The 15,472-nt window shown below is 42.5% G+C and overlaps 1 protein-coding gene across 1 annotated transcript in view; it reads left to right on the forward strand.

Annotated features, from left to right (window-relative positions):
* Positions 1-13,521, forward strand: part of Gfpt1 (glutamine--fructose-6-phosphate transaminase 1) — a 52,237-nt gene extending 38,716 nt beyond the window's left edge. Inside the window, exons 15-19 of the mRNA XM_036181010.1 lie at positions 5,693-5,807; positions 10,272-10,399; positions 10,993-11,160; positions 11,817-11,978; positions 12,661-13,521. Of these exons, the coding sequence (XP_036036903.1) occupies positions 5,693-5,807; positions 10,272-10,399; positions 10,993-11,160; positions 11,817-11,978; positions 12,661-12,705 (618 nt within the window). The 3' untranslated portion in view covers positions 12,706-13,521. The remainder of the gene's footprint in view (positions 1-5,692; positions 5,808-10,271; positions 10,400-10,992; positions 11,161-11,816; positions 11,979-12,660) is intronic.
* Positions 13,522-15,472: the final 1,951 nt, after the last annotated feature.

Below are 15,472 nucleotides of genomic sequence, written 5' to 3' on the forward strand. Positions count from 1 at the left end.
AGGTGTGTAATCAGTCAGCTTCGAATTATGACAACAAAATAGCTGAGGCAACTAGTTTAGAAGGAAAGAGGTTTGTTTTGGTTCGTAGCTCTGGAGGTTCCAGTCCACAATTAGGCAGCCTCGTTATTTTGTGCCTCTGGTAAGGCAGTCATATCATGCTGGGGGGAATGAGCCAGGAAGCAGAAATGCCTGAGAGTCAGAGGTCCCAAAAGCTCCATCAAAGACTTTTTTTCCCAGGTAACCAAAGGACCCCTTACTAGGCATTAGCTCCTACCAAGAGGAGGAGGTCTGTAATCTTCCAGGAGGGCCACCCCAGGGACCTTTAACACATGGACTGGTGCCCTAGTCGAAGCCCCAGTGTAGAGAAGTTCCATGTACCCTTCACCCAGTTCCCCAGTGCTTCTGTCTTGGATAAGGAAACGAGCATCTTTTATAAAGCGACTGTCTGCTTTAGTAAGAGTGAGTATTGACAAGATGACTTAGAAGGTGGAGGTGTCCACTGCCATCATCAGCCAAGCCTGATAATCTGAGTGTGAGCCCTAGAGCCTGTAGAGGGAAGGAGAGAACTGACACCCTGTGAGTTGTCTTCTGACCTCCACACGTGTGCTGTGGTGTGCACCCCCTGCCCTCTAAATAAGTAAATGTAAAAGCTTTTATTTACTGAGTTCGGCAGTGTAATACAGCTTCAGTTTTCCTGATTCCAAAGTAATTTTGTTTTCACTTGTCTTAGATATTTTTAGCTTTGAGTTCTTCTATAAGGTAAGCTCTGGGATATTTTATTATAGCAGTGTATGAATGGTAAATGTGAGTTTACACGTTCTAAGTAATCACAGAAGTTGATTGTTGCTCCCCATTGATGGCTCAGTGATGAGCCTGTGTACAAGTTTCCAACTCTGCCAGAAAAATGATCGGTTTAAAAGACTATTACTGACTTTCACATAATATCAGACCATAGATAATTTGGTATTTCTTTAGGAAGATTGTGTCAATGTGCAGAATTTGGAGTTTTTGTTATTGCAGGTGTTTAGAATTTTACCACACTGCTGACTTAGGTTTTTTGTTTGTTTGTTTTTTAAATGTGCCCAAGTAATTTAGTTTTGGACTGAACAAAAAGAAAATCAAGTTGAAAAGTTCAGTCAACATTTTCTAGGTAATTTTTTTTCAGACCTTAGTAGACTGTAAATGTGAGGTGTAGCTTATTTTTTTTATCATGAATTTCTTGGTATGCACAGATGAAATGGAAAGTATGGAGTCTGGGATACACAGTGGTAGAGTAACATTTTAGTGATAGTCTGGAGGGGCTAGACTGAGTGCTTGTTGCCAATCAAGTTGGATTTGGAACAGCTTCATATCTCAGAGGACCAAGAGCCTGTTAGTGATTCTCTGTTTATTGAAAGGCACACCCATAGTGACAAGGGGGAGTTGAGACCTGGAACTTAGAACACAGGCTCCGTGCATACTTAAGCATGTGCGTGGTTCCAATCTGCCCAGGGGACAAAATGGGGACAGGTGACTATGGAGGCCAGGGGGTCCAGCTGAAGTGGCAGGGTCTCAGGGAGGAGTTGGGCCAAGGTGTCTCCTCAGCACGACAGGAGCATAATCACTAAGGAAGTGACTCAGGGTGAATGCTGGAAACTGGTGTAAAACCATAAGGCACTTCCTGATGAAGACCTGTGCACAGCACAGTGTGCCTAACAACTTAGCAACGAGAATCAGTTAAAGACCTGGGCATAGCACAGTGTGCCTAATAGCTTAGCAACGAAAATCAATTAAAGGCCCCAAAGGCCTAAACCATGAAAGCTTTCTTTGAAATAATATTGTGTCATCCAGGCATAGTGGCACACGACTTCAATCCCAGCACTAGGGTGGCAGGGCATGCAGATCTCTGAATTTAGGGCTAGCCTGGTCTACAGAGAATTCCAGGACATCCAAGGCCACACAGAGACCCTGTCTCCCAAAAACAAACAAAAAAACCCCACAAAAGTAAGAGAAAAAGAAAAACAGATAGAAAATAAAATTGTCAAGAGAGAGACTATTAAATAGCTAACACACATGAAAAGAAATCTTCATTTCTTTGTGCTGAAGTTGGGAATGCTAGGCTGATGTGGTGGCTGCACCTCTAGTCCCAGCAGCTAGAATGCTGCAGTTGGGGAAACGTGAGCCCTCAGGTTTGAGATAAGCTGAGCAACACAGGGAGCTTCTGTCTTTTCAAGGAGGTGAGGAGGACAGCAAGATGGCTCAGTAGAAGACTCTCCCACGTGGTGAAAGGAAAGAACTGGCCCCCCAAACTGTCCTCTGACTTCATGTGGGCCACCAACTCCAAATACACATTTTTTTACAATGTCAAAATGTTAGTCATTTGTTTAAAAGATAATTCTGACTTTTTGACAAACTGTGACAGAACGGAGAATCTTGCATTCATATACACCTGATGAGAAAGTAGCTTGCAATGTCTGTAAACTGGAAGATTCACATTGTATTCATAGAAAAAATGTCTTTAGTGCACTTCCTACCAGTGCCATGTGTTCTGGCTGCGTGTCAGGAATTGTACTGGATGCTTTATGTGTCTGAACTAATTCTCAAGACAGTTCTTGAGTTCTTGAACCCTTAACATATAGGGCATCATAGGCAATAGGGAAGAAAATGGCTCAAGGCTCTACACACCACTAAACAGAGGAACTTGTTAAGATGTTAGCTATAAAAGAGCTATAAAAGTTACAAAATTCTGCCACTTAATGCTTATTTTTTTTTGTGTGTGTGTGGGTAGTTTCCGAGACAGGGTTTCTCTGTAGCTTTGGTGCCTGTCCTGGAACTCGCTCTGTAGCCCAGGCTGGCCTCAAACTCACAGAGATCCACCTGGCTCTGCCTCCCGAGTGCTGGGATTAAAGGTGTGCGCCACCACTGCTCAGCAATGCTTATGTTTTAATTGAATGTTTTTTGAGATAGGATTTCATGTATCTCAGGTTAGCCTTGAGTTTGTTCTGTAGCTAAGGAGGGTCTTAGATTCCTAATCCTCCTGGTCCTGCCCTCCAAGCCTTGGGATGATGGGTGTGTACCACCATATGTACAAACACCCATCTTAATAATTTCATTTATTGAAAATATTAAAAAAAAACCCTTAATATAAAAAAAGAAAAACTAGGGCCAGCAAGGTAGCTAAGTGAGTAAAGGTGCTTGCTGGCAAGCCTGACTTATTTGATCCTTTGGACTCCCATAGTAGGAGAGAACTGACTCCTAGAGGTTGTCCTCTGACTTCCGTGTGTGTGTGTGTGTGTGTGTGTGTGTGTGTGTGTGTGTGTGTGTGTGTGTGTGTGTGTGTGTGTGTGCGCGTGTGTGTGTGTGTGCGCGCGCGCACTTGCACTTTATTTTTATTTACATATATATATTTAGATTTTTCTTTATCTTTTAGTTGCTTTTTGTTTGTTAAAAAAGTAAGAATGAGGACCTCTGTCTGGACAGTGCTTGACACTCAAGTATGAGGATCTGAGTTAAGTTTCTGGCACCTTTGGAAGCAGCTGTGCCGGGTGGTGTGTGCTTACCATCATCTCAGCACTGGGGATGGAAACGAATGGTTTCTAGGGCTTGCTCTTCCAGTATAGCATAATCAGTGCGCCCTAGGTCCCAGTGAGAGGCTGGCTCAACAACAGCCAGAAACAAAGGGGGCAGCTACTGAGGAATACCTAAGGTTACCTCCAGCTCCACGTGCACACTTAGGTAAATCTTGCCCCAAGACTCCCTTTTCCTGTAACTCAAGGGCAAAGAGAGAATGAGCTAAGTATGGTATGTCACATCTGTACTCTCCTCTGCACTTGGGAGACTGAGGCAGGAGGATTACTTTGAGTCTAACTCAGGGTATGGAGTATGACTCTATCTTAAAAAAAAAAAAAAAAAGGTGGAAAGGAGGAACAGCCGGTAGGCAAAGGTTAAGGGGCAGGGGTGGGGCATTTTATAACTATTTAAAGATCTCTTAAAAAATAAAAAATAAATAAAGATCTCTAGTGTCAGGAGCCCCAGGCCTGTCTAACACAGTCTGGGGGAGGGCCAGCTCTCCAGAACTGCTCCAGGGTGAATAGAAGACCTCAGAATAGCGGGACTTGAGGAAACTTTTTTATCTGAGGGTATTTAGAAATCAGTTTCTATCTATCTAACACAAAATAAGGAAACACACATGCTTTCTGATGCTAATGTTCTCTTTTACTTCATCTTAAAAAAAAACTCTTTCTCTGAAAATCTGTCTCCACAGATGCATGCCACATTGTTACATTGTCCACACAGCCACATACCTATTTTGCAGTTACATCTCTTTTCTATATAGCTTTATTTTCCTTGACATACATTTTTTACTTAGCTCCACATCTCTTTTCTATACATTTTTCTTCTCTCTATTCTACTGCATTCCTTCACATATTACTACATCATTCATTCGCTCTCTTCTCATTCATTCACTCTCACATTACTCCTCTGCACACTCACACACTCACACACTCACACACTCACACTGTACATACAGCTCTTCCACGGTCGCTCTTTCATGCTCACGCACACACTGTCACCACTCTGCTCTCTGTCCTTCAGTTACATCCCGCACTCAGCACATGCCCGCCCGCACTCACACTCACTCACTACATAGCTCTGCACAGCCCCTCTACACTTCTGCTCCTCTCGCAGCCAAGCTCTGGACAGTTATGTCACGTTTTCAGGGTCTGACCCATTCTCATAACACGTGATAAGTCCCAAAGTTTCTCTCAGGCTAGGTAGGTCACATTGACTGCCCAGTGAGTAATGCTTGGTCGTTCGTTCATGTAGCTCTAAGTTGGCAAGGGTTCCCAGACAGAAAGTAAACAGCTGAACCTTGAGCCTGTAACATAAACTGAGGCTGGGACTATGTGCAGAAAGTTAATTACTGCAGGGAGTTATGTCTACCAAAGTTGCTTCAAGCCTGACCTTGAATCAGCAATAAACAACACCTGGGAACTCGTCCTAGTGTATTTGTCTCCAGGGGCAACCAGCTTGCTTTGAATATGTTCTGAAGTCTAAAATTAGCTGTCTTTGTGACTGGAAATACGATTACTTTTCTGTATCATATATGAAAGATATTCTGATATGGTTAGAACTATACAGCTCAAGCAGAAATCACCTTCCTGACCATCCACAGTAGTATGTTGCCCAAAGCTGGACTATTTTTACGAGATAAACACACAAGCAGTGGGGAAAATACCCACAGCTGTTATTAGGGAAGAAATGAAGTGGCACATGAGAAAAATTACAGACAGGAGCAACCAGTCATTTACAGTCAGTAACTCCACAGCTTTGCCGGGTGGGGCTCCTCATCAGGTGGGTCTGGTGGGTCTACCTGTTAAAAACTAGTTGTCAGCTGCTGGATACTCCCACAGCCCTCTGCACCTGTCCTTTCTCCTCACTGTGGTTAGGCATTTTCAGATTATCTGAGCATTCCTTCAATCTCTTTTTTTCCCCCTTCCTTCTGAGGGATGTGAGGAGGCTCATAAGCACTGGTGTTTTATGAGAGGCTGTGTGCGTCTGAGACACAGGAGTTAAGTGCTTTGTGAACCAGGTCAGCATCAACAGTGTATTCTGTGAAGAACTGGGATCTAATTTTCATCTTTTTGCTAAAGTTTCCAGGTTCTTAAAATGCACCTGGAATTAATTCCCCCCCCCCCCTCTGGTGTTTTAGGCGTACACCAGCCAGTTTGTGTCCCTTGTGATGTTTGCCCTCATGATGTGTGATGACAGGATCTCCATGCAAGAGAGGCGGAAAGAGATCATGCTTGGATTAAAGCGGCTGCCAGGTATGAAGATCTTTATATTTTTAGGGGTATTTTAAAATATAATTTTTCCTTTTTCTTTCTTTTTTGGTTTTATTTGTTTTTGAGGCAGGGTCTCACATAGCTGAGATTGGCCTCCAACTTAACTGTTTATCGCAGGATGACCTTGAACTTCTAATCCTCCTGCTTCTACCCCTGGAGTACTGAAATTACAGGCGTGGCATTATGCTTGGTGTATGCAGTGCTGGGGATTGAGCCCAGGGCTTTGTACGTGTTAGGCAAGCATTCTAACACCAGAACCTTATCCCCAGCCCTGGAACACTTTATAGACTATAAATATTAATCTGTTGGATCACAGTTGGCAAAGACTCTGTTTTATAGACTATTTCTTCACCTTGTTAATTGTTTCCTTTGCTGTGCAGAAGTTTCTTAATTAGCAGTAATTGCACTCTGGGTAAACCTCATCCACTGCCATTCTGCACTGTGCAAAGCTACAGAAACTTGAATTTCATGAAGTCCTGCTTGTCTTCTGATCATTTCCTGTAGGAATCCTTGTGAGGAAGTCCTTGAAGTATTTTCACAATATGTTTTCTCCAGTAATTTCAGGGTTTGGTCTTTCTTCAATGTGAAAAATAATGAATCTAAGTTTATTTATATGTCAGTATTCATGTTTGGATATAGAGGAGGTAATTTTTCCTCACATTTTTGTTCGGAATGGTGGCTGCAGCCATGTGGTCTGTCCGTGGACCTTCTGTGCTGTTGCATGTTGGGTCTATGTCCCTGGCACCTGTTCACCATCGCTCTGTAGTGTGGTCTGCAGCCTCCCTCCTGCGGTACTCTTCTGTAGTAGGAAACTAAAAAGGTCTTATTAACAAAATCAAACCCAAGGCTAGTTATTGGGGTGAATGCTGGAAGATCAGAGAAGCAGAACAAGCAACTTCTGTTATGGCTTACTCTTCCCATTTTCTAGCCACCATTTTTGGCTTTGTTCTAGTAGCTGTCTGTTTTCTGACCCCAGATATGTTTATTTCGGGGAACACACAATATAACAGATAAAAACTCCATTATCTATATTAACAATGTCCAGTCCAGTAACATTTGATAAACTCAGACAAAAAAATTTTCATTACTTATGCTATTTAAAACAAATGGTTCCTTTTTTTAAAAGTAGATTCCATAATCTCCCTTTTTATCTTATCATATCCATATTCTCTCTTTGCATAATAGATTCAATAATCTATTGTCATCTTTCTCTTTTTAGAGTAGATTCAATGATCTACCCATTTATCCTATTATTTCTTTATCTTTTTTCTCAGAGTGGATTCAGTGATCTACCTCATATCTATATTCTCCTTTTTCCTTCTTTCTTTTTTTTTTTTTAAACCTCAACTCTATTTTTGGATTAATTGTCAAGTCCTGTATCATTTGTCCCGCCACTGCATAATGATAAAGTGCAGGGCTTGTTTCAAGTCCTTGTTCAAGTAGTCTGTCAGGCTGTATCATCTCAGCCAGTCATCTCAAAATTGTCCTGAGCAGTTTGTAGTCCAAAGTCTATCTTTCCATGGTGTTAATGGCTATATCATAGTTCATTTGGCATCATCATTGTGGAGTCCCATCATCCTTTTGAAGGTTTCAAAGTCACTGTTAGGCATGGTCATGGTTCCCTTTAGTTTTTTTTTTTTTTTTTTTTTTTTTTTTTTTGTGCCTCCTCTGTGGTTTGGAGCAATCACAGTCTGATAAATGTCTGTCTCTCGGAACCACGAATGTTCTTCCCTAGAAGAGAAAATCTTCCCAGCAATTTCTCCCCAGCATTTCTCTTGCCAACCTTTTCCAAACTGACCTTTGCCAATGCTTTCTGGTAACACGCTGGTCCTGGCAATTCTCTGAACAAGCAGCAGTAAACCCTTCATCACCGCAGTCGCCAACACGATGAGAAGTAGCCGGTAACTCGAAGCAGCAGCCGCTGCCTCCATAGTTCCACCACTGTTTGTGGCTGGGCCCTGGCCAAAGCTTCTCCTAGACTGGCCTCAACTCGGGATCCTCCTGCCTCTGCCTTCTTCAGCAAATCCTACCAGCGTGCGCCACCACCACTGGCCGAATGTAGCTCGGGCCTGAGCTGGGGCTCACAAGGCCACAGACAAGAGGCTTTTTCATGAATTCGAGGCACCATGAATGTTGGGCGCTAGATGTAGCATGAATCTTAAAGGTTCTTATTAATAAAACTCAAACCCGAGGCCAGTTATTGGGGTGAATGCTGGAAGATCAGAGAAGCAGAACAAGCCACAACTATCTCACCTTGCTAGTTCCTCAGGTGATCCTGTTTCCTCAGGCTGGAAGCTTCTGAGTCCTCCTCCACATGAATCTCAGCTGAACTGTGCTGCTCCAAAGCCTGAATGCTTAACCAACCAAATGCTTAACTAACTACATGCTTTTCTCCTTAGTTCCTGGTCCTCACGCCTTATATACCTTTCTCTTTCTGCCCCCTCTCCCTGGGATTAAAGGTTGGGTTTCTGGGATTAAAGGGGTGGGTCACCATGTTTAGCTGTTTCTAAAGTGGCCTTGAACTCAGAGATCCGGCTAGCTCTGCCTCCCAAATGCTGGGATTAAAGGCGTGTACCACCACCGCCCAACTTCTGCTATGGCTTACTCTTCCCATTTTCTAGTCACCAATTTTGGCTTTGTTCTAGTAGCTGTCTGTTCTCTGACCCCAGATGTGTTTATTTCGGGGAACACACAATATTTCAGGGAACACAATACCCACCGCACTCTTCCTGCTTAGGATGGCTGTGGATAGTTGGAATCTTTCGTGCTTTTTATGTTCCGCTAGAGCAGTGCTTCTCAACTCTCCCTTTAATACAGTTCCTCATGTTGTGGCCACCCCAACCATAAAATTAATTTTGTTTCTACTTTATAATGTAATTTTGCTGCTGTTAGGAATTATAATACAAATATCTATGTTTTCCAATGGTCTTAAGGCAACCCCTGAGAAAGGGTCCTTTGACCCACAAGGGGTTGTGACCTACAGGTTGAGAACCACTGTGCTAGAGCTTCAGAGTTCCTGAACTCCACAGCAGTGCCCAGCAGAGAACTGGCTCAGGCCTGTCTACTCCCGAGTTCTTTCCAGAGACCTAGATCAGTGCTACTTTCCCCACTTCACTGCTGGGCAGAGCCTCCTGCTGCCTGTTGTTGTTTGGCTTGTCAGAATCTGTCCCTCTCTCTCCGGCTGCCTCCCACCAGTGTGGCAGGTTGAGCTCCAGCTCCTTGACTTGTGACTGTTCTCTAGTCTTAGGCCTAGAGTAGTAAGTACAGTTTTTAAATTTAATTATTTTATTTTATGTGTATAGGTATTTTGTCTGCATGTATATCTGTGTACCACATGCATGCAGGTTCCTGTAGAGGCCAGAAGAGGACTTCATATCCCCTGGAACTGGAATTATAGATAATTGTGAGCCGCTCTGTGGGTGCTGGGAATTGAACCTGGTCCTCTGAAAGAGCAGCCAGTGCTCTTAGCCAATAAGCTATTTCTCCAGCTCTGGTTAGCTCAGTTTTCAGAAGTAGGTTTCTTTCTAAGATGGTATCTGGCCACTGCCCTCTGAGTCATAGAGATTGGCAGAATGGAACCCTGATGCTGGAGGATCCACTGCAGTGCCTGACCTGAGGCTGTGAGAGCTGTATTTTGTCCTGTGGGTAGGACTCCTCATCTCTTTTCAGGGCTGTCTGGCTTACCTTTGGATGAAACTTCTCGTTCCCTTCTCCCAATAAGGGAGCCATGGGGCTAGAGCCGAGCTCCATTTGGTACTTTTTGCCTGGTGGCTTTTCTGATCCTTTATGTTTTGAAAATCTTTTCTCCCTTTGGAATAGTGGGTTTTTGTTTTTATGTTTTGGTTTTGTTGTTGTTTTTTGAGACTGGATCTCTTGTATCCCAGGTGGACTTTAACTCAGGATGTAGGGGAGCATGGCCTTGAACTCTTGATTCTCCTGCCTCTACCTCCTGAGTGCTTGGATTGCAGGCATTATCCACTATGGCCAGTTTTATGCTGTTCTGGAGAATGACCCCAAGCCGTTGTGCACACTAGGCAAGCACTCTCCCAGTTGAACTGCTTCTCTGACCCTTAAGTCTTTCTTCTTTTCTTTTTTATTTAAATTCTAACTTTTCTCCCTAACTGTGTCACATGAGGCAGCTTCTGGCTCACCATCCTACCTGGAAGTCCAAACTAAGGCTCTTTATTTTATTTTCTGTACATTTGATGTAGGAGGGAATGAACAATGGATGGAGTTCTCATCTTACTTTTGAAGCTGTGGTGTAGTTGCATAGTTAAGAAGATCTTCATGCTTTTGCCTCCTTGTGTTAAGAGAATTTCGTGCTGATATCACAGAAGAGAGGAAATCCTAGTCACCTTGTTGTTTGCTTCCAATATAGCATTGTTACTTTATCTGTTCAGTGTGTTGCTCCTTTTTCATAGGCTGGGTTAATCTTTCTCTTAACAGATTTGATTAAGGAAGTGCTGAGCATGGATGATGAAATTCAGAAGCTGGCAACAGAGCTTTACCACCAGAAGTCAGTCCTGATAATGGGACGAGGCTATCATTATGCTACGTGTCTCGAGGGAGCCCTGGTACGTTTTCTCACTTACAAGTTGATTTTACTCTAATGACTTAGGGACAGGGAACATATACTTTTATTTATTCTGCAGTGCTAGGGATTAAACCCACAGAGAGCCAGACAATCAACATGTCACTGAGCCTCTCCATTCATTTAGAGTAAGTGAGTAAGTGTGTGTGTGTGTGTGTGTGTGTGTGTGTGTGTGTGTGTATGTGTATGTGTGTGGTGGTGGTGGTGGTGATGTGTGTTACAATGCATGTATGGAAATCAGGGGACAGCTTAAGCTGGAGTCAGTTTTCTCCTTCCAACTATTTGAATCCTGGGCATCAAACTCAGATTGGTCCTCTGAAAGAGCAGCCAGTGCTCTTAGCCAATAATGATGGCTGCTCTGGACAGTCTAGATAAGATGCTCTTGTAGAGCTTCAACACTGTGCTTGTTGGTGTTTTGGATGTGATGATCGGTCAACTTGTTTAGCAACAGGGACAGATCAATAGCCTCTAATACTTCTCAGTAGACCTAACCATCTCAGATGCTTTGTGTAATACTTCCTTAAAAGTGGAATTTTGAAAAATGAGCTAAAGACTTATCTGGTTCTTTCATATTAGAAAATCAAGGAGATTACTTACATGCACTCTGAAGGCATCCTTGCTGGCGAGCTAAAGCATGGCCCTCTGGCCTTGGTGGACAAGTTGATGCCTGTCATCATGATCATCATGCGGGACCACACTTACGCCAAGTGCCAGAACGCTCTGCAGCAGGTGGTTGCACGGCAGGTAGGTGGAGTGCTGTGAGGATAGCCTAGAGGTCTATGAGTAGGGCTCTAAAAGCACAGGTGAATTATACTAACGGTGATAGACCAGACCTGCTAGGTGACTACAAACCATGGCTGCTAGCCACCGCCTTTGCCTTGCTGGTTATGTGGAGGGAGCCAGACACTCAGATTTTGATGGTTCCCGACCATCTTCTCTCTCATAATACAAGAACTTAACCAAAACTAGGCCCTGGTCTCCAGATTCTTTCTTCTGTTGGATAACACAGTGCTCTTTCTTTTTAGTTTTACATTATTAAGTATTTCCTTCAAAAAACCCCTCATGTTTAAAGTTTACATTAACATCATGAATGCTGTGGCTTTTATTCTCCCCCCATCAACTGGTTTATATTTTAATTCCAGAAGATAGTTCTCCCTAAGCACAGTGTATTGGAAATAAACTTGAACTTCAAAGCAAGGTAGACCTGTACACAAGTACTAAGCTTGGTGTTTCTTTCCTGTGTGAATTTTTTGAAAAAAATCTACTGAGTTCCAGAAACCTGTTTCTGCCTCCATCTACATGAGCTGTCAGAGCATGTTTGTGTATCCTGCAGCATGGAGCACATGCCCACTTGTTGCTCAGCATGTGGTGATCGTGGCTGCATGTGGTTTTCTTTCCAGGGGCGCCCTGTCGTGATCTGTGATAAAGAAGATACAGAGACCATTAAGAACACAAAAAGGACAATCAAGGTGCCCCACTCAGTGGACTGCTTGCAGGGCATTCTCAGTGTGATCCCTTTACAGCTGCTGGCTTTCCATCTGGCTGTGCTGAGAGGCTATGATGTGAGTGACCACCTCTGTAGAACTCTGGGGTGGCTTCTGACTTGGGTACTTCTTGGTACAGTTAGTCCCACCCCTTTAAAAACGTTATGTATGTGTGTATTTATTTATTTACTTTGTTTGTGTGTATACATGGGTCTCAGTTCATGGGTGGAGGTCAGAGGAAAACTTGTAGGAATCGGTTCTTTCCTTCCATCATGTGGGTCCTAAGAATTAAACTCGGGTTTGGTAGCAAACACCTTTGCTTGCTTGCTGTATCTCACCAGCCCCTCCCAACTTCTTAACAGTAGCACTTGAAAATCTATCCCATCTACATTACACCTGTATCTTCTCACAGCCTAGTTCATAGTTTACATTGGTTTCTTCTTACCCATAGGACTTAAAGAAACCTTGGTGTTTACTCCAGGCCGGAGACTGACTGGGACAGAGGCTGTTTTCTTAGTAGGCAGTGATAGCATTTCCGGGTGGGGCAAGACTTGGTGTTTGATCTCTCCCACAGTGAGGGCTGCTGGGCTTGAGGCATTTTTCTCAGTCCTCTTGCTAGTGTGGGAACCAGAAGAACCCATCTCCGTAGAGGGCCCGAGGTAGCTCTCCCTGTGTATGTTAGCATCTTCTATTGTTTTTCAGTTATTTTCCAAGATAAATTATGTGATTATATTTTCTAATGTAATTCTCTTTTTTGCAGGTTGATTTCCCACGGAATCTTGCCAAATCTGTAACTGTAGAGTAAAAGGCATCAGAAACTTAAGACAGTTAAGCAACATAAGACTCCTTTTGTATTTAAATTTTTGATTTAAACTGTTGCTGCCTGAAAGCCTTTTATAAATTCTTATTTATATATCCATTATAATTATCCCACTCAATTAATGATTTTTGTGCAATTGCCTCATTTTCAATAATACATGGGGGAGTTTGATTAATAGAATTTAAATCTAAATCTAAAATCAGAGAGATTTTAGCTGCAATGTTGTTTAAAGAAGTGAATAATGAATTTCTTGGTTCTCCACTCCAGTCAAGGAGGATTGATGAGGTTTTGGGATGATTGTTGTTTACCATGCCTTGATTCAGTTAGACTGATGAACCGCCTGTGCGTTTAATTGGAGTACTCAAAGTCAAAAGCCAGTGTGTGCTAGTGCCTGGACACCTGCTCGAGGCTTTGCTACATTATTTATAAGTAGAAGATGCTGTGGTTTATTTTGAAGCTGTCTCTGTCTTGTTTTTAAATCAAACTGTACGCCTAAAAAACCTGGTGAGATGTGTATCTAAGATGAGTTAAATTGGTCTAAACATGGCTGTCATCTCTAGATAGAGGGAGCGTAGGGGGCGTGTGTTACAATTGTGTCCCCTACACTTGACTAGAAGACCATGCAGAGTTTTGTAGCACTAAAAATCTGAACTGCTTTAGACACTGACAGTGTGGCTGGACATTTGAAGATAGGACATAGGCATCCTCCTCCTGTTTCTTCATCTCCTAAGAGAGGTTTGCATTTCCTTGAAGCTGGAGCTTAATTCAAAACAAAACAAAACAAAACACAACAAAACAAAAACTACTATTGAATGACATACTTTGTTTCCTTTGAAATCACAGCACAGAGTTGCTATCAAGTGTCTCAAATTGGTATTGGCATGTTCAATTCTCTCTTCAGCTTTGTCCCACAAGTTTCCTACAGGTTAATTTTAACTCCTTCCCTGCCTTTTTGTAGCAAAGTATCCCTTGGTGCCAGTTTGGAGGTTCTTTTTGATTCTTTGTGAAATTTGGACACTTTCGTTGGTCATTTGAACTTCAGTGTACGTTGTAGACGAGGCTTCGAACATCACATACTTTCCACTGTGGAATGACATGAAATTTAGGGTTGCTTTCCTTTGTATTGTCTTGACTCCTGTTTAGGAATGAATGCAATATAAGTAAATGATGTTGATATGCTTTCACACTGATAGTGTCAGAAGTGGGCATCAACAATTGGGATAAAGTATTTAAAATAGAGCATTGTGGTTGGGGATTTAGCTCAGTGGTAGAGCATTTGCCTAGCAAGCACAAGGCCCTGGGTTCGATCCTCAGTTCAAAAAAAAAATAGAGCATTGTTTGACATCCCAAAAATGTGTGGAATAATTTCTTCATGGATCTGTTTGGGTCAGATCATGTGGGCTGTAGAAAGTGCGTTATGTTCAGTCAGGTCCATATTTTTCAAAAGCTTTCACTTTTACAATGTGAAGTGAATAGTGGAGTTGGTAGCTCACTCTTTGTGTTTGAACTTGAGAAGCAGCTCATGCTGTGACAGAAGTGTAGGCTTCTTGTGAAGGTGGGGTGAAGACAGTTTAGGCGTTTTGGAAGGCTTCACTCGCATTGACAGACTGGAAACCTGATATTTTTAAAACATAAGACAGGGCCACAGTTTCTACCCCATGTTGCTGTGTTAGTTATGTTTCTCTGTTCTAATTATTTCCAAGATTTCATGTTGGTTTAGCATGTGTATAATGTCATTTCTTATGTTTGATGTAATAGCATGGCTCCTCATGGTTGTGTGTGTTTTTGTTGTTGTTGTTTTTCATGTGTTGCTCTGGAGTAAAGGGTGATATTGGTACACTGAGGCATTGTGAAATGATCACCTCAGTATTCTTAGGTCATCCATCGCCTCAGTTACTAAACCAGAGTCCTCTTGGAACTGTTTTGAATTGTACAACTCAGTTTTGCTAATCACCCTCTATGTGATGGAACATCGGAGCTTTCTACTCTCCGGCTGTGACTTTGAATCCAGTTTCCCTTCATACACACTCTAAGCTAGGACAGATCCTAAAACCAAACAGCCAAAAGCCCAAATGAAGACCAGATTAATAGTTTCTAAACAGATATTATTCTCTTTCCTATCCCATTTTGCTTTCTATCCTGGTTAATGTAATGATTTTAAATTCTTCTATTAAGTTAATTCTTAACATCCTGATACTTTAGTGAGTCAAGCCATTGAGTAAATGAGTAGGCTCAGTTAAAATTGCTATAATACAGGACATGGAAATCCAATTTTCAAAACAAAAATACCCTGCAAAAGAGAGGCTTTCTATAAAAGTTCTTTCGTGTAGTGTGTTCAAAGTTTAAGTTCACACATACATACATCCTTTCCTGGGAGCCCTTGCCAGGCAGGAAGAACTGTGTGCACCTGGTACATGACCCAGTTGATGGCTACTTTGAAGACAGCTTTACAAAAGAAAATCACTATGCCATAGGAGTAAAGAGACTACAGAAAGTGCAGTGCTCACTCTTAGGTTGCAACTATCAGCAGCTGAGTCTGAACACCTGCTGTGAGCAGGTTGCTGTGCTGGGCAGCAGAACTATATATCTTCCAAGCAGTTTTGTCTGTCCCTGATAGACCTGTTTCTTGTGAAGGCAGGTGGGAGAGTGGAAAGATGGAGTTGGACGGAGGTGTTAAGTGCTATGAATGGATTTGTTTACTTAAACAGTGGTCCACATTTTGGAACATGTTCATAAGCAGCTGTCCAGTCTG

Source organism: Onychomys torridus, chromosome 3 (assembly GCF_903995425.1).
Source record: "Onychomys torridus chromosome 3, mOncTor1.1, whole genome shotgun sequence".
NCBI classification, from domain to species: Eukaryota; Metazoa; Chordata; class Mammalia; order Rodentia; family Cricetidae; genus Onychomys; species Onychomys torridus.